A 24902-nucleotide genomic window follows, 5' to 3' on the forward strand; every position below is an offset into this window, starting at 1 on the left:
AATTCGATCATTATGTGTTTCTCATTGTGCGCCTCTCACACTGCAGGGCACAGAATGGGAGGAGCTGCTGCGGTGTCACCTGCTCCGAGTGCGCCCACTGCAGGTGTGAGAAGACGGACAGAGAGGTCTTACGGACAGCCGGTATGATGCCACAACTCCGGACACTTACGATGATGCGCGGTACCAGAGCTCGCATCTTACGTAAGATCTGCAGGAACTTTGCAGCTTCACGGCTGTCAGAAGATGAACTACTCGGTAAGTTGAACCTTCAGCTATAGTGTGAGATATAAATGAGGGCCCACTTGTGCGAGTACTGTTTTTAACCAGATGGACAATTCCTGTTTTCTGTACTTTATAGTGAGGGATTGGACGGGTTAAAAGATACGTGTGCTTCTGAGAAACAGAAAGTGCACGTGATTCAAAATGTAGCAATGTGGGACCTCTCATCTTGCTTTGAGATCACTCTTAGAGTTTATACATGGTATGTTTCTTTTTTTTCATTTTTTAATTTAGTTTTGGACTACAGTTACCTGTTAAAATTATATTGTAGGTTACATTTCTCGTATTATCGTTAACTAGCCTTTTCCCTGTGGCTTCGGTCACATACACTTTTGACACATATATTACACACACGTCCTCCTCTCGCTCGCTGTGTCCACTTCTTCCTCTCCCTGTCTCCCTCATCCTCCCACCTCTTCCCTACTCCCACCTCTTCCCTACTCTCTCTCTCTGCCCATCTCTTCCTCCCCTTTTCTCTCTCAGCTTCCTCCTCCTCCCTTTCTCACCGTCAGTCTCTCCTGTGCCCCCACCCCACCTTGCTCAGCTGTGCCACTGCAAGTCGTGCAGATACTACTCACATGACATGCCAGTCATGCAGGGCAGCCTACATGTCAGTGGTAGGAAACCCTTTTGTGCCCATATAACCACTCCTGTGGAAGCTAGGAAGTTCTAACTGCCATAGTGCTGAATGTGATACAGCAAGCAGCATGTCTTCCAAATTTGGGTGAAATTGATTAAGATGCAATTGACAATTTGCTTATTTCTGTAGTGTGAGAATTTTTGATGCAATGACCAAACTCGGCAATCACGGTTAATAGAATAATAAAAAGTAGCAACCGGGATCACAAATTTGTTTTATATCTGGTGTCAGTAATTGGTTTCAGTCATTAAACTGACTTCAGACTGAGACCCCAGATGATGGAGGAGCCTGTGCCAAGCTCTGTTGTGTGATGCCTGTTGCTGTCTGGGACAGATACTACTTGATACTGGCTTCTCTCCTCATCTGGAGTCTCACTCTGAAGACAGATGTCATGTTCTCAGCTGTAATTTTTTATCATTACGGTAGAGTGTAATTAGTCTTGTCGAGGAAGCAGCTTCTCGTACAGCTTAGCTGCAGCGTGCTACCTCGGATGACAGTGAGGGAAACCAGACACGGATCAGCTCTGTGCAGCAGATTAATGACCAGGTCTTCTGTTTTTGTTTCAGGGTGCAGGGTCGTACGCACCCGTGTCAGAAATGTAGAATGTCGGTGCCAATGACGAAGGCACCCCTGACATCACGGTCAGTTCGAGAGCTGTCAGTATATGCAAAGGTACTATTGTGAATTTCCGTGTGAAGGTCGTGAAACTGAAGGCGATAGAGCAAGGCTGGAGGTAGTGACTTTAGGAAGCGAATGGAGGCTGAGGCGAACACGGGCCGCTGCGTGAAGTCGAGCTGGTGAAGGGTTCACACGCGTCAGGAAAGTGGCAGGTATTGTGAAGTTAAGCTGTCGGAGGAAGAGCCGAAAGTGAACTCCGGGAGGTAACAGAGAAAAGGGACGTGCCCCATGCTGGCGATCAAAGGAGTCATTGAAGAAGGAGGCATAGGGTGGGTGGCCTGCACGGCAGACAAACGGTGTGCTTACCTGCTGAGGAGAAAGTAGGATAGCGGTAGTTTGGCAGCTTCAGCATACAGACTCTCAGCTGGTCCAGTGAATAGGTGCCAGTGACCAAACAGATACTACAGTGGTGAATAGTATTGAAACAGGATAAGAGGGACAGATGTGCAGATGCAAAAACGAAACACCCCTAGTCTAGTTTTGAATGGAAAAGGGACCGGTACAAACAGTGGAGGGTGGTTCGATCTGCTCCCCAGGAAGTACCACTGAGGACACGTACAACATTGAGGGACTGCATACAGTGGGCTGTTAGGTAAGACACGTGAGAGGACCGAGAAAGTTTCCTATCGAGCGTGAGACCCAAGAATTTCATAGTTTCAACAAACTGAAGAGGTACAGGTCTGAGGTGCAAAGATGGCGGAAGAAACCGGTTGCGCCACAAGAAATATGTACAAACAGTTTTGTCAACAGAAGAACAAAAGCCACTGTCCGTGCTCTACAAGTAGAGACGATCGAGACATCGCTGAAGATGCTGCTCGATGAGCCGAGTCAGTGGAGAACTGGAATAGATGCAAAATCGTCGAAAAAAAGGGAGCCAAAGATGTCCAGTGGGAGTCAGGCCATTATGGGACTAATGGCGATAGCGAAGAGGACGACACTTGGGATGGAACCTTGAGGCACACTGTTTTCCCGGATAAAGGTGTCTGACAAGGCAGAACCCTCACGTACTTTGAAAACTCGGTCTTTTAAAAATTCCTGAAGGAAATGGGATATGCGGCTACCGAAGCCCCACCTGTAGAGAGGACAGAGGATACCGGTCCTCCAGCAGTGGTCGTAGGCTTTCTCCAAATCGAAAAACATGGCCACAATCTGGGAGTTCCGCAGCAAACCGTTCGTGAGACGGGTGGACAAAATGAAGAGATGGTCGACAGCAACTAAATCCACAGTGTGCAATGTTTAGTAAATTGCGAGAATCATATGTTCCGTCACCTTGCAAACACAGCTGGTGAGAGAAATGGGGCAGTAGCTAGAAGGGAGGTGTTTGTCCTTACTGGCCTTAGATATGGGTATGACAGTGGCTTCATGCCAGAATCGGGGATGTGATGTCATCAGTCATACGACCACACCACCGCCTGAGACACCGATCCGCCGGATGTGATTCTCTCAATAAATGGAACAGAAGAATGGCTGTGTTAGCCAAAGAGTACACAGCCAGTCACAGTACTTACGCTTACCACGAGGCACTGCTGGGCCATTTCGTGTGCAGCAGGACAGTAATGCAGTTGTGCCAGTCCACAGTTCGTAGCCGCGCTCAGTGGTCAGCCAGTGCCGACGTTAGTCATCATCTGCAGCTCAGTATTGCTGCCATCGAGTCTTTGTTGCTTCATTCCAAGTTAGTCTTCAAATTCACCGGATTCGACATTTGAGATTACAAGACATTAAGTCATCACTGCACGATTTTTGACATGTATATTATGTCATTCTACAGACGCTTAGTCTAGTCGCACCTTCTATAATTGATGACCAACTGATCGTGGACTGCAGCAAAGTTAAGTAATAACTTCTTTCTTATTTTGTACTCCTGCTAATTAATTGTGTTTTCCTGTTGTAGCTACCGAGCAGTCTTGGCATAGTTGAACCCACGTTTCCACCTCCTCGGCTACCTCATCTTCGCCACCTCGTGTTGACGGACTCGATTATGGTGGAAGATCGAGAGCCGTTGTGGGAAATGTGCCCTCTGCCCAGATGCGGTCGTACATGTTAAGCAGAAAGTGCTTGCCCTGCCCGAGCCTCCTCCACTCATTTCCGACGGATGAGAAGGCAGGAAAATGGCAGCCCAAGGTGTCGGAGATAGCAGTAGGGTCCACTGTGACATTGTCTGCTACTGTCAGGACCGAAAATCCCAGAGATCTGTCAGAGATTGGCCCACATGGTGGGCGAGGGATGGAATGTTAAAAGAGCTAATGAATGAAACCGAACTAGATTGTTTGCTGTCCTGAAGAAGGTGATGACACTGTGCACACAACTGTTTACAATGAATGCAGTTTGCCATTGTAGGATTACGGTTAAAAATGCAGAGAGCACGTGTCCACACACAAATTGCGTCGCGGCACGCCTCGGTCCACCAAGGGACCGGGGGCCGCAGCGTGGTGAAGAGAAAGTGTAAGGAATGGAATGTTGTGTCACAGTAATGATAACATCTGTAAGATACTCTACCTGGTCAGCACAATGTTTGTCGAAGGTCACCAGAGAGGAGTAGAGCCTCCAGTCAGACTTAGTAAGCTGCCATTTGGGTGTGCACGTAGATGGGATAGGAGTCAGCAAATGGATATTACACGGGAAAAACGGTCACTCGATTACGTGTCAGAGAACGTACGCCTCAGACAGTGGGCGAGCTAGTCAGTGCAGAAGGATAGCTCCAAATGGGAATAGGTGTGCGTGAAGTCTGAAAGGAACATGGGTGCTCCTACATTAAGGCAGAGGAGGTTAATTTGATTGAGAAGGTCAGCCGAGAGGTCACCTCTCCGACACATTCTGGTAGAACCCCAAAGGGGCTGATGCACATTAAAGTCACTGAGCAGCAGAATGGGGTGAGGTAGCTGCCCAATAAACTCTAGAAAGTCTGCCCCGGCGATATCAAATGACGGAGGGACATAAATGGTACAGAAGGAAAAGGTCAAGTGAGGAAAGAAAAGGCAAACTGCAACAGCTCGGAGATGGGTAATCGGAGAGGTGGATCGACTGTAAACATCATCCCGTACGAGCTACAAGGCTCCTCCACGAGGGGGAGGAGGTCAAAACAGACTGGAAAGAAATGCGAGAGCTCAAAGTGGTCGTGAGGATGCAATATTGTTTTCCCGGAGGCAGAGGACGAGTGGACACTGTGATTCTAAGACCACCCATAAATTGTCGTCGTTGGATCGAAGAACGCAAACGTTCCACCGGAGGAGAGTCACGACGAGGAAAACACGGAGGGGTGTCACCTCGGCGGCTGCCAAGTGCCGGCCTACGTATACCTGTCACTACGGGACACGGAAGCGGGAACATCCCACTCCGTGAAGTCTACAGGAGTGTCGGCATTCTCCGTCTGTCGGCCTGCGTATTCCAGGGCAGAAAAACAGCCGAGAGTGCACACCGGCGACACAGAGTTCGGCCAGGTGAGGGTATCACGTGGCGACAGCGTCACAGGGGAGACCGGCCGCCTCCGTTCCACTTCTCGGAGCCTTTCCGGTTGGCAGAGGAAGACTCTGATGTCGGCTGGCTGGAGGGATGTACAAAGTCTTTGTAGGAGTGTTCCTTCTGTCCTTTATGCCTGCCGGTTGTGTAGCAGGTGGCTTAACCCTGGGAGGCGAAAGTTTGTCGCACAGCTGGAGGAGGAGACGGGGACGCTACCGGGACACCGAGCAATTTCACAATCGCGGTGCTAAATATTAGGTTGGACGTCTGCACGGCCGGTTCCTCCGTAGAGCGAGAACGATACTGTAGGTGCCAGGCGGTTGGACGTGGGGTTTACGAGTAGCCGACAACTTACGAGCAGCCGGGTAATGCAGTTTTTCCTTCACTCATATCTCCCGGACAGCCGACTCGTCGAGATACGCGGGATAATCGCAGGAGGATTTGGCACGGTCGTCAGCGCTGTCACTGCAGCAGGGAGAAGGAGGTGGGCACTCGCCCTCGTGAGCGTCACTACCGCAGGTTACACATCTGGCCGGGAGTCGACAGGACTCTCAGGTGTGGTCGTAACGGTGACACCGGTAGCAGTGCGTCGGGTTTGGAATATACAGTCTGACTGTGATAACTTCATCACCTGCTTTGATCTTTGACGGAAGAACCACTCTGTCAAAAGTGAGAAACAGAGTGCGTGCGGGCACTGAGGAGGCATCTACCTTTTTCATCACACGATAGACTGCGATGGCACTCCGATCGGAGAGGTATGTTCGGATTTCTGCCTCAGTCAGACCGTCGAGCGGTGTAGTGTAAATAACACCGCAGGAAGAATTCCGCATTCGGCGGGCCTCGACACCGACGGGATAGCCGCGAAGGAGCGGAGCTGCGAATAGTGTCGCGCCTGCGAGTCAGAAGTAGCCTTTGAAAGCAAAGTGACATTGTGTAAATGAGAGCAGGAGTTCACAGGGCCAGCAGTTGCATCGACACCTTTCCAGGTAATATACGGATTTAGCGTAGTGACTGACCGTCTTCAATATGTGAAACCACGTGGAACCGTGGTGCAGCTGGGAGGGTCTTTTGAATCATTGGCCTCATTCCGTTTATGTTTTGTAGACGTTGAAGGTGAAGACGATTGGCTCGTTGCGAGAAAATCCCCAATGATTTTCGGCATCTCCGACGGCGTGCTCCTTACTACTGGGGGGCACACGTCAGAAGGGGACACACTTGCCTCAGACGATTGTTCACACTTCAGATTGCACCTCACGAACACCTAACAGACGTTCCAATTGGCAATTTGAGAAGCTAGCAGCTCGGGCAATCATCTCTCCTCAGGCCCGGCCTCTACGAGGGGAGGAAGAAGAAAAAAGGAGGACCTCGAACGCCGAAACGGAGGAAGGATAGGAGAAGGGGAACAAGGAAAGAAAAAAGAAATGAAAAACAGTGCAGAGACTGTTCTGATATTGGCCACTGAAAATGCAAAACACCTTTCCAGAAACATTCCGGACACGTTCCCCGAGGGAGAAGAAATAGAACAGTGTGAGGATATACGTGCAGCACCGAAGGGAAACCGTGCTGCAAAGGCAGCGGCCTCACGGTAGCCGAGCACGGACCCGACGAAGAGTGGCGAGTCCCGTGAGGGGTTGGGAACCGGTGGTCTGGTACTTCGGTCAGCCCGAGTGTGGCTTTTAGGCGGTTTCCTGCACTCGTGTAGGGAAATGCTGGGCTGGTCCCCAATCTCCACTCGGTACAAATATCTGTAATATACGGTTACACAAAGGACAAAGTTTACACGTTCCATAGTCGTGTGGCAGCCACAGCTCTCCTCCCTGACGTTAACTGGTGACTGTGGCACCAGGAAGGGTATCTGGCCTCAAATTTAAAATAAAAACAAAATCTGCCAAATCGTGTTAAATAGTAGTGCCTTATGATGGGGTAAATGCTAGGATAGACAGTCAGTGTTTGTGACGAAATTTTATTTTGCAGAACAACCTGATTTTTGATATTTCATAGTACCGTGCAGTCAATAAATTTCAGCATCAATAATAATACTTCCTAGGACAATGACCTGTACTGCTCTACAGTACTAAGTTCCTTAATTTAAAAAATTCTTAAATTTTTATCTAATTTTCAATAATTTAGAATGTACTTGTATTTAATTATTTAATTTTGCATGTGAACATGTAATCAGGAGTATACTGCATAAATTACACATAAAAAATAGGACATGTTTAATCAATTTACAAATGTATGTGAATTACTGAGAGACATAAGGAAATTTGTGTTAATTATATTACACTGCTTGATAAAATTATACAACCATAAATTATATGAGCCACTGAGAACCATAAGAGGCCAAAGCGTATCATCATTGATTGAGACTGTAGCATTTATTTATGCTTCTGACATCCATCAATCTTAGGCTGTGTCACGTTTGTCTGTGCTCTAGATCCACATTGTATGTATGAACAGTCACGAAAAGCTATCTCACTGGCTTCTCTGATATTCGGTTTGATGATGGTTTGCTTGAGGCCCTTGTGGTTCTTAGTGTGTGTGTGTGTGTGTGTGTGTGTGTGTGTGTGTGTGTGTGTGTCAGTTGTACAGAAAGTGCAAAATTGCTAAGCAGGAATGGCTAATGGATGAATGCAAGGCTACAGGAGCACGCATTACTGTGGGGAAAGATAGATGCCATGTAGAGGAGCATTAAAATGACTTTCGGAGAAAAGAGAAACAGCTGTACAAATATAAAGAGCTCAAGTGGCTCGCCAGTACTACGCAAAGAATAGAAAGCTGAACGGTGGAAGGAGTGTGTAGAAGGACTTTACAATGGAAATCAACTTGAAAGCAAAGGGATGATGACGTAAATGAAAATGAGACGGGGGATCTTATTGTGCGAGAAGCATTTGTTGGAGCACTGAAGGTTGAAATAAGGCCCCTAGAGAAAATGACATTCCCTCAGAATTATTGAGATCCTTGGGAGAGTCAGCCATGACAGAACTATTCCATTGTGTGTGTACAAGGTCTGTTCAAAATATTCCAGAACATTTGTAATTTAGAGTGAAATGTGGTTGGCATCTGCGTATGCTTATGTTTAATGTGTTTCATTGTTGTATTTCTGTTAGTTATTGTTGAGTGCTGCATTTAGTAGAATGTTGTGTTGCACAGTTTGTGAATTTCGAGATGGAAGAGCTAGAGGAGCAATGCATCTGCATTAAATTGTGCACGAAACTCAAGAAAATCTGCAGAGACACTCCAAACGATGCAGGAAGCCTACGGTGATGAGTGATTAAGTCGTACTCTGTGTTACAAATGGCTGACACAGTTTAAAAATGGCTGGACAGAAGTTAGAGATGACCCTCATTCGGGACACCCTCCGACGTCTACCACCGACACTCGTGTCGGTAACATCGACAAAATTGTGCGATCCAGTCACAGACTGACTGTCCGAGAGATTTCGGAAGAATGTAACATTTCAATTGGACCGTGTCATGAAATCTTGACACAGCATATTGGAGTGCTATGTGTTGCCAGCAAATTCGTCCCACAGCTCGTGAGTTGAGACCAGAAAGATCTTCGCCATGCAACCTGTGAAGGGCTCTCGCATCGCACAAATGAGAATGAGATGGTCCTTAAGAGTATCATAACGGGTGATGAGATGTGGGTCTACAGTTATGATGCTGAGACTCAGGTTCAATCTTCACAATGGATCAGGAAGGATTCTCCGACACCAAAACTAGCTCATCAGGTCAGATCAAATGTCAAAGCGACGCGGACAGTTTTCTTTGACTTTGAATGATTAGTTCATCTTCATCACGAATTTGTTCCACAGGGACAAACTGTTAACCGATGGTAGGATTGGGACGTGTTACGAAGCCCAATAAAATGTGAGAAGGAAACAGCCTGAAAAGTGGCGAGACAGTTCACGGCTCTCGCTTCGCGATAACGCGTCCACACATCTCTCCCTGTTGCTGCACGACTGTAGCACAAAAAATGAAATGACTGTGCTGCCTGATGCTCCGTACTCTCCACACCTGGCCTCTGTGGACTTTTTTTATTTTCGAAGTTGAAATCCCTTTTGAAAGGACGAAGATCTGCAATGATAGACGATGTAAAAGAAGATTTTAAAACAGCGTTTTGCGTAATCCGTCTAGAGGCGTACCAGGACTGCTTCCACATGTAGAAACGACATTGCGAGCGGTGTTATCAATTGTGGTGGAGAGTATTTCGAAAGAGAGCGTGTAGAAATAGAAGGTAAGCATAGACAAATTTTTTGGACAAAGTTCTAGAATTATTTGAACAGACCTCGTAAGGTGTATGAAACAGGCAAAATACTCTCCGAGTTCAAGGAGGGTGTCACGATTCCAATTCCAGAGAAGGCAGTTGCTGTACTTACGGTTGTGTATTCTACTGGACCAACGGTTTACTAAACCATTGTTGCAAAATACTGACACCGTGAGGACAAGTCAACGAATAAGTCACAAATATCAGTTTACCTTATACTGTGTTTAAATCGCGCATACATACTTTGCCAGAAGATAGTGGCACGTGTACACATTTAGAGGCTGCAGGGAAGTGTACACGAGTAGAATAGTATGTGGTCGTGCATTTCTTGTGGGTGGAAGGGCTGTTCACAGGGGAAGTGTATCGTGAAATGGGTCCCGTGTATGTGGACAACTGTTTATCACAGAAATCTGCGTTCACTCGGATCAGGAGTTTATAAAGGGAAGGCAAAGCGTCAGAGATTGGGAGCGTGCTTGCTGTCCTGCAGTGGTTGCAACTGAAACCGAGAAGCAGTGTGTGGAGCAGATAATTCGTAACGAGTGGTATGTGGTGATCAGTGACGTAGCACGTGCTGTAGGCTGTTCGTGTCAAACAGCTTACACTATAATGGGTGAGCAGCTGAAGTTTCATAAAGTTTGTGCACAGTGGTTGCCTAGCATGGTGACTGAGGAGCACAAAATGAATATAATGGGCTTTTCTCAACAGCACCTCATTCGATGCTCTGGGGAAGGAAGGAGGGAAGGAGAGGATTTAGTGGCACAAATTGTTGCAGGGGTCAAGTTTTGGATTCACCACTTTCAACCAGAGACCAAACGACCATCCACGGAACGGAAGCATTCTACCTCCTCGACAATAAAAACACTGAAGGCCATTCCATCAGCCTGCAAGATTCTGCTCACCACGTTTTGGGACACGTGAGGGCTGTACTGGTGAAATTCCGGCCTCACGGTGAGGCACCGAATGCCGTGTCATACTGCACCAGTGTGTGGGAACTCTTGACACACCATTCACCACAAATGTAGTGATTCCTCTAGATGACAGTGCCTGCCCTCGTACAGAAAGACAAATACGGGACCTGTTACCGATATTTAATTGGGAATGCTTTGAACAGTTGCCCTACGGTCCCAACTTACCCTCGGAAGACTTCTTTGCTGCCAGTTATTGAAGGCTTGTAAAAAGGTGGGATAAGTGTCTGAATGTACAGTGTGAATATGTAGCAAAGTGAAACAAATTTCAGGAAGTTACTTCGAGTTTTATTGCCTCTAGCCTGTTTTGCAACTTATTTATTGACACGCCATCATGCTTACAGAGGTACGGGAAAACTAGTAGAAGCTGGCCTGGAGGAAGGTCAGTTTGGGTTCCAGAGAAATGTAGAAACACACAGGGCAATACTGCCCCTGAAGTTAGCTGGGATAAAATACGGGGAGTGAAAGGATATTTATGGCACGTACAGAAAGTAGACTGCAGATGTAAGAGTTTAAGGGCACGAAAGTTGCAGTGCCGTACAGTATCGATACCGTGCCAGGCAGAACGCATCCGCTGCCGTCTTGAAGCCACATCTCTGGTCATACACGTATGTAGCACCACTGCTGAACTGGATAAGAAGACACTGCAATGAGCCAACTAGTAGCCTATGAGTGAAGGTTATAGTGGCATTTCTGTATTTTGATCATTTATAATGATTAGGCTCTGTCTAATGGAATCTCTTGGACATGCTGTACGAATTTACGTAAACAGCAGTGCCACTGTGATTGTGCATACTTCTAATCGTATCTGCTCTCTGTCTAAGCACCCGCTATTCCATGACACCCGCCACGTGCGGATCCGACGAAAGGGAAGCAGTGCTGCAAAGCGAGGAAGATGGGGTTGTAGCCTAAACCAGGTGTCGTTCAGTCTGTTCACTGAGCGAGCAGTAAAGGAAACTGGGAATAAATTTGAAAATGGAATTAAAGTTCAGGAAGAAGAAATTAAAAGCTTGAGGTTTCCTGATGACTCTGTAATTTCTGTTAGTGTCGGGAGAGGGCTCGGAAGAGTAGGTGAACAGAACGGATAATGTCTCGAAAGGAGGATATTAGACGAACGTCGACAAAAGCAAGACAGGGTAGCAGAATATAGTCGAATTAAAACGGGCTGTGGCGAGAGAATTAGATTGGGAAATTGGACACTAAAAGTAGTGGAGGAGTTATGTTATCTGAGTAGCAAAATAACATAATTGCTGAATTAGAGAGGATGTATAAAATGCAGGTTATCAATAACAAGAAAAGCATTTCTGAAAAAGAGGACTCTGTTAACATCAAATTCAAACTTAAGTGTCAGAAAGTCCACCTCTGCAACCAAACGATTAATGTTGCTGCCTTCAGTGTGGAGGTCGCAGGTTCAATTCCTGGTACCTCTTCAGATATCTTTTGAGATAGGGAGATATGGTACGGTATTCACTCAGCCCTTGTGAGGTCAAATTAAGAAGCAACAGCATCATCAGGATTCATCTGGTGGCTACAACGGCTGGAGCAATTGTCAGCATGCCGATCACACGTTCCACCGTCGTAGACCGCTCCTCGTAGTGCCTTTTAGGCAGCAGTTGGCCAGCCAGAACAGGCCTGAGGCCTAATCCGTGAGCGGTGTTTACGTTTATGTTAGGAGACCTTTCCTGAAGGCACTTGTGTGGAGTCTACACTTGTATGTAATTGGAACGTGATTGATAAGCAATTCAGACAACAGTAAAACAGATCCTTTTGAAATATGGTGCTACAGAAGAAAGCTGAAGGTTAGATGAGTAACTGACAAAGAGGTACTCTGTGAAATAGAGGTAACATAGATTTAGGATTGTCTGACGACAATGCTCTCACCACTGAAATCCCTTTAAGGTCAAACGACGGTAAAGGTATAAATAATATTTACAAAAGAAACTTCTCTGTGGACAGCTGTCATCTGTTCATAAGTATCTTAGAAAAGAAAAACTGGTTAGATGTTATGAAACAAACAAGTACAGATGAGGCATATAGTGTATTTTCATCGAATTATCTGATGAACTTTGATATGTGTTTCCCAAAGAAACTGACCAGAATCAAGTCTAATGGACACATAAAGTCAGGTTCTCGGATGACTCTTGGCATTAATAAATCGTGTGAAAAAATGAAAAAACTCAATTCAGAGTTGAGGGAGTGTGCAGATACTGATTTTATAGAATATGTCAAAACGTATAGGAAAATATACTGCAGAGTAATTGCAAATGCAAAGTTAATAAGTAATGACATGGAAATAAAACAGTCCAGAAATAAAACTAAAATAGCATGGGAAATTGTGAGAAAAGAAACTGGGGTACCTATCAAAGATAAGGAAATTATTCTAAAAGATGAGGAGAATAAAATGTTAGATAAATATGCCATGCCCAGTTATATAAATAATTACTTTTTAAATACACCCCAGACATTAAGCAGGAATTTTGGGGAGCAGATGAGGAGAGCAGCACCCAAGGCACCCAGCAGTATGATGGCAGTCCCAACACATGAAAAGGAAGTTTTAAAAATGATTAAAAGTCTCAAGTCCAAGATGTCAGCTGGAGTAGTTGAGGTGTCAATAATAATAGCAAAGAAAACAGCTAATCAAATAGTGAAACCATTGGTGCACGTAGCAAACGTGTCAATGGCTGAGGGAGTGTTTCCACAGAAACTGAAAATTTCTAAAGTCGTCCCCCTGTTGAAAAAGAGAATTAAGCTTAAAATAGAAAACTACAGACCTGTCTCACTTCTCCCAACTTTCTCAATGTGTGACTCTATATTTCATTTGTATCTGTAAAACCTTAATCTTAATATCCACAATCTGGTAAACAGTAATCAGCACAGTTTTCAAGCTGGGAGAAGTACCAAAACAGCTGTACTGGAATACACAAAAGAAATAATCAGTAAATTGAGAGAGGGAAAAAGTGTAGTTGGATTAAATCTAGATCTGTCAAAAACCTTTGACACTGTTGACCACAGCATACTTTTGGAAAAACGTGAAGCTATAGGTATTAGAGGACCGGTAAAAAAGTGGTTTGAGTCGTATCTGGAAAAGAGGAGGCAGGTAGTTGAAATTACAGCACCAAATATTAACCAAAAAATTAAACTAAGGTCAGGTCCAAGGGAGGTCACTGTAGGAGTACCCCAAGGAAGTGTATTAGGCCCTTTGCTATTCCTCATTTACATTAGTGATATCCGGGTGTCAGAGAGAAAAGCTAGAATCGTGTTATTTGCTGATGATACGTTTAATAGTTAGTGATATGAAGCAGTCATTGCACAGTGCTGTGGACCATGTCTTACAAGATATACAAAAATGGTTTAGTGCAAACAAGCTAACAGTGAATGAAAAAAAAAAAAACTAATTATGTGCAATATGGAAAAATAAGTGAACATGATGACCTAAATGCCACCATGGAGGACAAACAACTTGAGTACAGTGTGCAAAATTCCTCGGTATGCACAGTGATGAGAAGATAAACTGGAAGGACCATTTGGTGAGCTTAGCACTAAAACTAAATTCAGCATGTTTTGTACGTAGAATAATTTCAAGAGTTTGTAGTAATGACTGTACCAGATTAGTATATTTTGGCTATTTTCAGTCCATTGTGTCCTATGGGATAGTATTCTGGGAAAAAATAAATTGTCGTCTAAATGAGACTTTCAAATTGCAAAAATGCGCTATTCGGATAATGAGCCAGAGCCCACCTCAAACACATTGTAGGCCCCTTTTTAAAGCATTGAAAATTTTAACAATTCCATAATTATACATTCTGAAATTTCTGTTGATGATCAAAAGAAATCAGGACAAAATTAAAACCAATACAGACTATCATAATTACGATACACAACAATGTAAAGATCTCCCCCTACAAGCTGTAACAAGGACCCGAAGTCAGAAACATGTTTGTAATCAAGGCATCAAACTTTTTTAATGCACTACCAAAACATATCAAAGAGCTGGAAAATGAAGATAAATTTAAAACTGTTATAAAGAGTCACATGCTTGACAAATGTTGATACAGTGTAAGTGAATTTCTAGGCTCAACTGTATTAGAATATAAAGAACCACATGCTTGACAAATGTCACTACAGGATAAGTGAATAGCTCTGCTCAACTGTATAAGAATATATGATATCATAAATGTGACAAATGAAATCACAACATCAAGGAATAGGTCTGTTAAGCACATAAGAAATTATGTTATAAAAACACTTATTAGTTGTATATTGTATTAAACATAAGATAGATTCATATGAATTCAGCATAGAAAAACATTTTGTTAAGATATTATATAGTTGTTGAAATGTATCCTGACAAATCCTATATCACAAGTGTGATCATTGGGATGATAATAAATAAATAAATAAATTGGGGGGAAAATAACTCCCTGGCACAATATGGCTAAAGGAAGGAGTAGCTCGATACAGCACAATCTGCGGCATTGAGGAGTAATTAATTTGGTGGTGAAGGGAAGTATATTTGATTATAATGCTTTACTTGGACTGAAGTTCAAAATACTTTTCAGTTACTGGTGCCTGCTATATGAAGCGGACTTTGAAGGAATATGAGGAAACTCTGTACACCATAATAAATCTCCATTTCATCGCAATAATATAATAGTTTTGTTGTAATACTTCCTTCTTTTGTTTACCCACCTCAGTGTAGAAAACTATTAGTAGATCAGTTTTCTTGGATTTAGTAAAATAATTTGTTCTTATTTTTAAGTCAAAGACAACTACCACTCATTGCTGTAATAAAAGGCTTATTACATTCTCTGAGTTTCTAATTGCAATCTTCCATTTGGGCTAAATGGGTCTTTAATGCTTCTTTTCCATATAACTTCCCAAACTCTGTGCAAAATAAATAAAAATACCCAGTTGCAAATTTTTTTAAATTGTGAATAATTCCTCTCACTACAGATAATGTGATATTGTGAATTGTGATAATTGTGATAATTCCTCTCACTACTCACTATGAATCTACATTATACATTCACAAATCATTTCCTATGATGAACAGGTGGAAAATAATTCTACTGGCAATAGGCAATAACTGAACATTTTCTTAATATAAATTACACGGTACAGTTACAGAGCCGTCACCTTTTTTTTATTGACTATACAGCTGCCGTGTTCTCACCTTTGCTGACTGTCAGCTAAAAAATCGTGGTGCCTGGTGTTGCATCAGATGAGAAAGATGATACCACACTGTCAGTATTGTAAACTCCACACGAAATGGAGAATGAGAAAACATTTGAGTAAATGTATCGAAAAGAAACTAAACTAAACTACGCCCGAACAGGCCGTGAAGGCACAACGGTACCGACCGGCTGCCGTGCCGTCCTCAGCCCACAGGTGTCACCGGATACAGAGGGGGACGTGGTCAGCACACTGCTCTCCCGGCCGTACGTACGTTTAAGAGACCGGAGCTGCCACTTCTCGATTGAGTAGCTCCTCAGTTTGCCTCGCGAGGGCCGAGGGCACCCCGTTTGCCGACAGCGGTCGGCAGATCGGATGGTGACCTGTCCGAGTGCTAGCCCGGCCCGACAGTGCTTAACTTCGGTAATCTGGTGGGAACAGATGTTACCACTATGGCAAGGCCACTGCCAAATGTATTGAGATGAAGCTAACGTAAATGCTGTGAAGTATAAAATTATGAATGTTTGCCTAATGTCATTTGGGCAGGGAATGTTAGTAAGACTACATATTTTAGAGGCAGACCAGAACTTAATTACAGGAAAGAAGGAAAGACATTCAAACAAGTGTAGGCTGAGTGGTTATTCAGAGATGAAGAGGCAGACAGCTGCATCAAACTAGGCAACTCATACAAATCTCTGGATGTAAGAATTTGTAGGGAAATTGAACTGAACTGTTTTGTAGCCTCTGCCATAGGTAAACAGGTGGCAGACTTTGGTTCATTGGTAGAACACTAAGAAAATAGAATGAGTGCACAAAAGAGATTGCTTGCAAAACACTTCTGCAATCCATTCTAGAATAATGCTCAGGTGTGTGAGACCCATACCAGACAAGACTGATAGGGAATATTCAGAGGATAGAAAGAAAGGCAGCCCAAATGATCACAGGCTTGTCTGACCCGTGAGAGAGTGTCACAGATATACTGCGGATACTGAATTGACAGACTCATCTACATCTACATCTGCATCTATACTCTGCAAACCACGGTGAGCTACACGGCGGAGAGTACGTCCCGTTTTACCAATTACTGGGGTTTCTTCCTGTGACATTCGTGTATGGAGCATGGGAAGAATGATTGTTTAAATGCCTCTGTGTGTGCAGTAATTATTCTAATCGTACCATCGCGCCACCTCTGTGAGCAATACGTAGGGAGTTGTAGTACATTCCTAGAGTAATTATCTAAAGCCAGCTCTTGAGGGATCATTAACAGAGTTTGTTGGGATAGTTTACATTTATCTCCAAGAGTCTTCTGGTTCAGTTCCTTCAGTATCTTTGTGACAGTCTCCCACAGATTAAAAAAACCTGTGACCATTAGTGTTCCCCTTCTCTGTATACATTAATATCCCCTGTCAGTCCTATCTGGTACGGCTCCTACCCACTGGAGCAATATTTTAGGATAGGTCACACGAGTGATTTGTAAACAATCTCTGTTGTAAACTGATAGCACTTCCCTAGATTCTACCAATAAACTGAAGTCTACTACGTGCTTTATCCATGACTGAACCTATGTGATTATTCCATTTCATGTACCTACAAAGCATATACAAGCACCTGGTTGTAGAGATGGCTGATTCCAGCAGTGACTCATTGGTATTTTGGTCATAGGTTACTACATTTTTTTCATTTTGTGAAGTGCAAAATTTTACATTTCTGAACATTTAGAGCCAGTTGCCATACTCTGCATCATGTTGAAATCTTATCAAGATCTGACTGAATATTTATGCGGTTTCTCTCAATTAGTACTTCATTATAGATAGCTGAATCATCTGCAAAAAGACTGGTTTTACTATTCATATTGCCTACAAGTCATTAATATACAACATGAACAGCAATGGTCCCTGGTGCACAGCCAAAGTTACTTCTACATCTGATGATGGCTCTCCATCCGAGATAACAGGCTGCACTCTCCCTACCAAAAAGTCCTCAACCCAGTCACAAATTTCATTTGATACCCATATGATCAAACTTTTGACATTGCAGTACTAAGACAAATGCTTTTTGGAAATCGAGAAACACTGCGTCTACCTGGTTGCCTTGATCCAAAGCTTTCAGTATGACATGTGAGAAAAGTGCAAATTGGGATTTTCACATGATCAATTTTTTAAAAAACCGTGCATCACTTCTACAACGCTTCTTGTAGATGAGTGTGACCTGTGCCATTTTTTCAAAAATTCGGCACGGCTTTTTGTTCGAGGATCTACGATAGATTGTAGTGAGGAGAGGGGTTAACTTGGCTGCAAATTCAGCAGAGAATCTGACAGGAACTCCATTGGGCCCTGGAGCTTTGTTTAGTTTTAACAATTTCAGCTGTTTCTCAGTACCATTGACACTAACACTTATTTAATTCATCTTTCCAGTGGTTTGAGGATTAAATTGGAGCAATTCTCCTGGGTTTTCCTTTGTAAAGGAACATTTGAAAATTGAGTTAAGCATTTCACCCTTTCATCTACATCTACATCATACTCTGCAAGCCACCTAATGATGTGTGGTGGAGGGTACTTTCACTACCACTTTTTGACCCTGCAACCCTGTTCCACTCCTGAATAGTGTGTGGGAAGATTGATTGTCGGTAAGTCTCTGTATTGGCTCTAATTTCTTGAATTTTCTCCTCGTGGTTAATACACGGGATGTATGTCGGGGCGAAGTAATATGTTGTTGGACTCCTCCTGAAAAGTGCTGTCCTGAAATTTCAATAGGAAATCTCTCCGTGATGCACAATGCCTCTGTTGTAACATCTACCAGTGGAGTTTGTATAACATCTCTGTAATGCTCTCTCGCCAGCTAAAAGATCCCGTGATGAAATGTGCTGCTCTTTGTTGGATCTTCTTTATCTTCTCTACCAGTTCTACCTGATAGGGATCCCAGATAGATGAACAATACTCAAGAATCAGATGAACAAGTGCCTTATAAGCCACTTCTTTTGTGAATGAGTTATATTTCCTTAAGATTCTTCCGATGAATCTGAGTCTTGTGTCTGCTTTTCCCAGTATCTGTTTTATATGGTCATTCCACTTAAGGTCACTCTGGATAGTTACACTTGGATATTTTATGGCAGACACTGTCTCAATATGTTTGTCATCAATAGTGTAGCTGTACAGTAGTGGATTTCTTTTTCTATGTATGCGCAATATGTTACATTTATTTATGTTCAGGGTCAACTGCCAGAGTCTGTTCCATTCATCAATTCTCTACAGGTTGTTCTGCAAATTCTTATTATCTTCTGATGTTGCTACTTTGGTATAGACAACTGTGTCATCTGCGAATAGCCTTAAAGAGCATCCGATGCTTTCTTCTAAATCATTTATGTATATTGTTAACAGCAACGGTCCTATCACACTTCCCTGTGGTACTCCGAATATTACCTTTACACCTGTCGATTTAGTTCCATTAAGAGCAACATGTTGAGTTCTGTCTGCAAGAATGTCTTGAATCCAATTGCAGGTCTGCTGTGATACTCCGTAACCACATATTTTTTTCATTAAATGGCAATGAGGGACGGTGTCAAATGCCTTACTGAAATCAAGGAACACGGCGTCAACCTGAGCACCATTGTCCACTGTGCTGTGGATCTCATGGAGGAATAGAGTGGGCTGAGTTTCACAGGATTCCTATTTGTGGAATCCATGTTGATTTTTATAAAGGAGATGTTCATTTTCCAAAAATGTCATAATTCTTGAGCATAAAACATGTTCCATAATTCTACAACAGATTGACATCAATGATATACGTCTGTAACTGTCTGGATCTGTCTTACGGCCTTTCTTAAAAACGGGAATGACCTGCCTTTTTTCCAGTTGTTAGGTATTTTTCATTGCTCAAGCGATCTGCAATAAATTACTGCTAGAAGGGGAGCAAGTTCTTTTGCATAATCTTTATAGAATCTTATAGGTATCTCATCTGGGTCTCAAACCTTTCCACTATTAAGCTATTGTAGCTGCTTTTCAGTTCCGTGATCAGTTATCTCAATATCTGCCACTTCGATGTTCGTACGATGGTTGAAAGTCCACGGTGAAGCAACTTCAGAAGACCGAATTCAGTATTTTGGCCTTCTCTTTGTTATCTTCCATTTTGGTGCCAGTGTGGTCACCAAGAGAATGAATAAATGATTTTGACCCACTTACTGATTTTACATACAACCAAAATCTCGTAGTCTTCGTTGATCCATTATGGACGCTGGCATGAACTTCCTGATGCGATAATTTACCAACAGCCGTATGTATTGTAGAAATTTATTTTATTTTATGAAATTCTATGTGCTATCAGTTTCGGCATTACATTGATGCCATCTTCAGGCCCCACACGTCATAGTCGTAAAATTGCTATACACGGAGGGAGCCATATAACTGGATCCGTGATTCAAATCATTGTGCAACAGCTCTTGGTGGCCAGGCGACACAGCCTCTCTTAGGGTTTTTTCTCAGATTTGTTGACAATGTCTTACTTTCAAAATCATTGAACGCTTCTCTCATTGCTCTCCTTACACTCATTTTTGCTTTGTTCAGCTTTTGTTTGTCACCTAGGTTTTTACTTCTCTTGAATCTGAGTTGAAGTGCTCTTTGTTTATGTAGTGCTTTTCTAACATGACTATTACACCATGGTGGATCTTTTCCATCTCTTAAAACATTACTCATAACATACTTGTGTAGGGCATATTGAACGATGCCTTTGAATTTTTTCCATTTGTTCTCCACATCTTTGTCCTCATCACCGAATATTTGATACTAACTGCTGAGATATTCTGAAATTTATATCCTGTCACCCTTGCTGAGCAAATATGTCTTCCTACCTTTCTTAACATTCCTTGTAGGACCCGTCATCATAGATTCTGTCACAGCCTTGTGATTACTGATACCTTTCTCTGCGTTAACTGATTTTATAAGTTCAGGTATGTTTGTTGCCAGGAGGTCTAAAACGTTATCCTCTCGAGTTGGTTCTCTAACTATCTACTCAAAGTAATTTTAGGGCAAGACATCCAGGACAATGGCTCATGATTCTCTGTCTCTGGCACCACTTTTGATGGCATAACACTTCCAATCTATACCTGGCAAGTTGAAGTCACCCCCTATTACAGCGGCACAATCAGAAAAATTACTAATGATATTGTGCAAGTTCTGTCCGAAGCATTCTACAACTACAGATCCTGACCCAGGTGGTCTATGAAAGCATTGGATAACCATTGTTGACCGTTATTTGATACTCAATTTCACCCAGATTAATTCACATTCGGAGTCCGTGGTAACCTCACTAGATATTATCGAATTTTTTACTGCAATATGCACGCTGCCACCATTGGCGACTAACCTATCCCTAGGATAAACATTCCAGTCTGAACTTAGGATTTCATTGTCACTGATGTCTGGTTTCAACCAGCTTTCTGTTCCCAATACTAACTGTGCAATGCCACCTTCAGTAAGCGATACTAATTCTTGGACCTTTCCTGGGATGCTCCTGCAGTTTACTAAAATCATATTAATCTTTCTATCTCTGATCTGCGAGGACCAAGAATCTCCGTGGTTGCTGTGGTTGATTTGACATGCAAATCATCTTTGCTCCCAAGGGAGGAGTTCTCTAACCTGAAACAGCTCCGTGTGCACACCACACGTACTCCACTACTGTAGTAGCCGCATCCTGCATTTATAGTTCAATTCTTTTATCTTGGCGGCTTGCGCATGCCCGCCCAGATGCGGGAGATTGCTGCGTTGCCAGTTGCAAACGACGTACACGCCAAGAGAAGCAGCGCCAACTTACGTTTAGGCGGGAGCGCGCAGTTTATGAAGTAAAGCCACCACGGCCGCACTAACCCTTTCGCTGCTAAGAGACGTGCTCCGTTTAACAAAAGTCCTGGAGTACTCTAAAATATCAAGCAAAATACCGACAAACACTGTTGGTATTACCGCTTTTCTTTATTGCAAAAAAGCGGTTCGTGAGAATGATACAAACACCTTTCCTTGCTATCACCTGAATTAGGAGGCTTATTGCTTGTTTGGCTTAATTAATTAATATAATATGAAGCAGTTGGTATAAAGAATGCTTTTTCCAAACTTTCTATAAAAAAAAGTCTGCTATCAAGACTTTGCTTTTGTTCGATTACTTTATTTATGACTGAACGTTTCTAAAACTTAAGACACTCGTCCGTGCTCTGCACTGCAGTCGAGTTCTGGCAACGTCGTTCTCTGTTCATCGGCTGACTGTGTTTTGTGACGTCAGATGCGCAGAAAGAACCTAAACTTGCCCGCCGTCGTAAATGATGCGCACTTTAGTGCACGCCTGACCTATTAATGGGAACCTTAAAATTCTGCACCCGATAGTGGAGGTCGTGAAATTTGCATCCGATACTGCCACAGAGTCGTCTGAGCCTCTGGTTTAGATCTTCCACTCTGCTCCAAACCGGAGGACCACGATCGACCCTGGGTACGATGCTACAAATAGACAGCTCAGCCTGCAACCTGCGTGCAAATTCTGAGGCAGTGGCTACCTTCGCCTTACACGCTTAATTACGGTTATATCTGTTATTGGTTGCTGATTTTTAAGTACTTTGTCACACACAATGATGATGGTTAACATTCACAACAATCCTCACTGCAATCGACGGTCGTTACTGGCAGACGCGGTTCATGCGAAACACAAAATTCGGCACTTGTCACTTTCGGTTTTATATCACTCACAAATCGGTATTGATGAGGGTCAACCCCACAACGATAATGGGGACGCACTCATTTGTTACACTTCCGTGAATTTACAATTTACTCCTCATTCGGCACATCCGCCATTGACACCATACTCGGCTCGACCACCCTTCTTGCCCGTCTTCTCAGTACTGCCGCTCACTCGACACTCCTCTCACTGCCTCCTGCAGTGCTCGACAATCGACTCCTGTCTACTATTGACCTGGGCGTCGGATACTAGTATCTGTGTTCGTGGGATCACAGATCCCTTACAACATTAATCTAATTTCCTTCTTTCAAGACATTGTCCATTCTGTTCAGCTGCTCTTCCAGGTCCTTTGCTGTCTTTGAGAGAATTACAAAGTCATCGGCAAACCTCAAAGGTTTTATTTCTTCTCCATAAATTTTAATTCTTTCTCCAAATTTTCTTTTGTTTCCTTTACTGCTTGCTCAATATACAGATTGAATAATATCAGGGATAGGCTACAACCCTGTCTCACTCCCTTCTCAACTGCTGCTTCCCTTTCATGCCCTTTGACTCTTATAATTGCAATCTGGTTTCTGTACAAGTTGTAAATAGTTTTTCGCTCCCTGTAAATAACACCTGCTACCTTCAGTATTTGAACAAGATTATTCCAGTCAACATTGTCAAAAGCTTTTTCTGAGTTTACAAATGCTAGAAACATAGGTTTGCCTTTCCTTAACCCATCTTCCAAGTTGTAGGGCCAGCATTGCCTCACATTTTTCAACATTTCTACAGAATCCAAATTGATCTTCGGTGACTCAGCTTCTACCAGTTCTTCCATTCGTCTGCAAAAAATTCGTGTTAGTATTTTGCAACCGTGACGTATTAAACCAATAGTTTGGTAATTTTCACATCTATCAACACCTGCTTTCTTTGGGATTGAAATTATTGTATTCTTCTTGAAGTCTAAGGGTATTTCACCTGTCTCGTACATCTTTCTCACCAGATGGAAGAGTTTTGCCATGACAGGCTCTCACATGGCTGAGTGTTGTGGAGTGTTGTCTACTTCCCAGGCCTTGTTTTGACTTAGGTCTTTCAATGCTCTGTCAAATTCTTCATCCGTATCATATCTCCCATTTCATTTTCATCTACGTCATCTTGCATTTCCATAATATTACCCTCAAGTACATTACCCTTGTATAGACCCTCAATATACTCCTTCCACCTTTCTGCATTTCCTTCTTTGCTTAGGGCTGGTTTTCCATCTGCGCTCATCTTTACAGTTGACCTCTAGCCATCCCTGCATAAGCATTTTGCCCTCCCTGTCGATCTCATTTTTGAGATGTTCGTATTTCTTTTTGCCTGCTTCATTTATGGCATTTTTATATTTTCTTCTTTCATCAGTTAAATTCAATAACTGCTGAGTTACCCAAGGATTTCTGCTAGCCCTCATATTTTTACCTACTTGATCCTCTGCTGCCTCCACTATTTCATCTCTCAAAGCTGCCCATTCTTCTTGTATTGTACAGTTAACCATTAGGATTTCAATACTCTCACCTGTGGGAGACATTTCTTTCGATCTTACACTGATACTTCTGGGTTTCCTACATCTATTGTTATTTGGATTGGATGGAGAGTCGCCTAACCTGAGAAACCCTTGTGTGAATCCCACACACAGTGAGTTACCTCTGATGTGTAGTGCATGCCTGACCTACTTAGGGAGTCCCTACAGTTCTCAACCCTATGGTGCAAGTCCAGGAAGTTGTAGCCTAGTTTGTCACACAACTTTTGAATTCTCTGGTTCAGTCCTTCCACTCTACTCATAACCAAAGGGCCACCATCACTTCCGGGGACAATGCTGCAAATTGTGAGCTTCATTGAAACTCCACGCACAATGCTGGTCCTCTCAACCTTCTCTGCCAGTTGTCGGAATGACACAAGAATGATTTCAGAGCCCAGACGACAGACATCATTTGTTCCAATGTGTGCCACAGTCTGTAGTTGGCTGCAACTTATTCTTTCAATGACTCCTGGAACAGCCCGTTCAACATGTTGAATGAGCCCCCCCCCCCCCCCCAGGCACTGAGTGCACCTGATGTTCTTTCCCGTCCCTTGCTGCCATTTCCCTGAGGGGTACCACCATTCACCGTACATTCAAAGTGCTGACGATTAATTGACCCCTACCCTTTTGCGTTTGCTTCCTCCCGACACTGGACAAAACAGGTTTCCCCACAACAGGTGTAGTGGGTCCCACTGGCTCAGTTTCAGTGAAAGACGGCACTTCGAACTTGTCGGTTAGGGGGATCGGTACGACAGCCTGAGTCCTCCTTGGTCACCGTCCGCCCTGTACAAGCCACGCAAAGTCAGTTGGACAGGTAATGACAGATCCTGTACTTTCTGCAGAGGAGGCAGGATCCACAGGAGAAGAGGTACCTCTGGTAGAGGTATCACAGGTACACGACTCTCGGGAGTTCTTCCGACACACCAATTCGCAGCAGCTGTCAATCGTTTGTCAGTAGTCGTGGTAATTTCCGACTGCTTCTGAACGTCGACCAACTCGTATAGTTTACATATATCTTGAGAAAGCCTGTTAAAAGCTTCAAGAACATGCTTGTAATGATAATTCTATAAATATACTACATCCCCTTATATATATTGCTCACATAAGGATTGTGAGAACAAGAGTAGGTTATTTACAGCATGCAGAGGGGCATTCAAACAATCATTCTTCCTGTGCTCCGTACATGAATGGAATG

At 43.4% G+C, this 24902-nt stretch overlaps 1 protein-coding gene across 1 annotated transcript in view; it reads left to right on the plus strand.

The window, feature by feature from the left end:
• The first annotated feature begins 231 nt into the window (after positions 1-231).
• The window catches only part of LOC126484215 (uncharacterized), an 83959-nt gene continuing 59288 nt past the window's right edge, over positions 232-24902 (plus strand). The window contains exon 1 of the mRNA XM_050107629.1: positions 232-255. Within this exon, the coding sequence (XP_049963586.1) occupies positions 244-255 (12 nt within the window). The 5' untranslated portion in view covers positions 232-243. The remainder of the gene's footprint in view (positions 256-24902) is intronic.

This window comes from Schistocerca serialis, chromosome 6, assembly GCF_023864345.2.
Source record: "Schistocerca serialis cubense isolate TAMUIC-IGC-003099 chromosome 6, iqSchSeri2.2, whole genome shotgun sequence".
NCBI lineage: Eukaryota > Metazoa > Arthropoda > Insecta > Orthoptera > Acrididae > Schistocerca > Schistocerca serialis.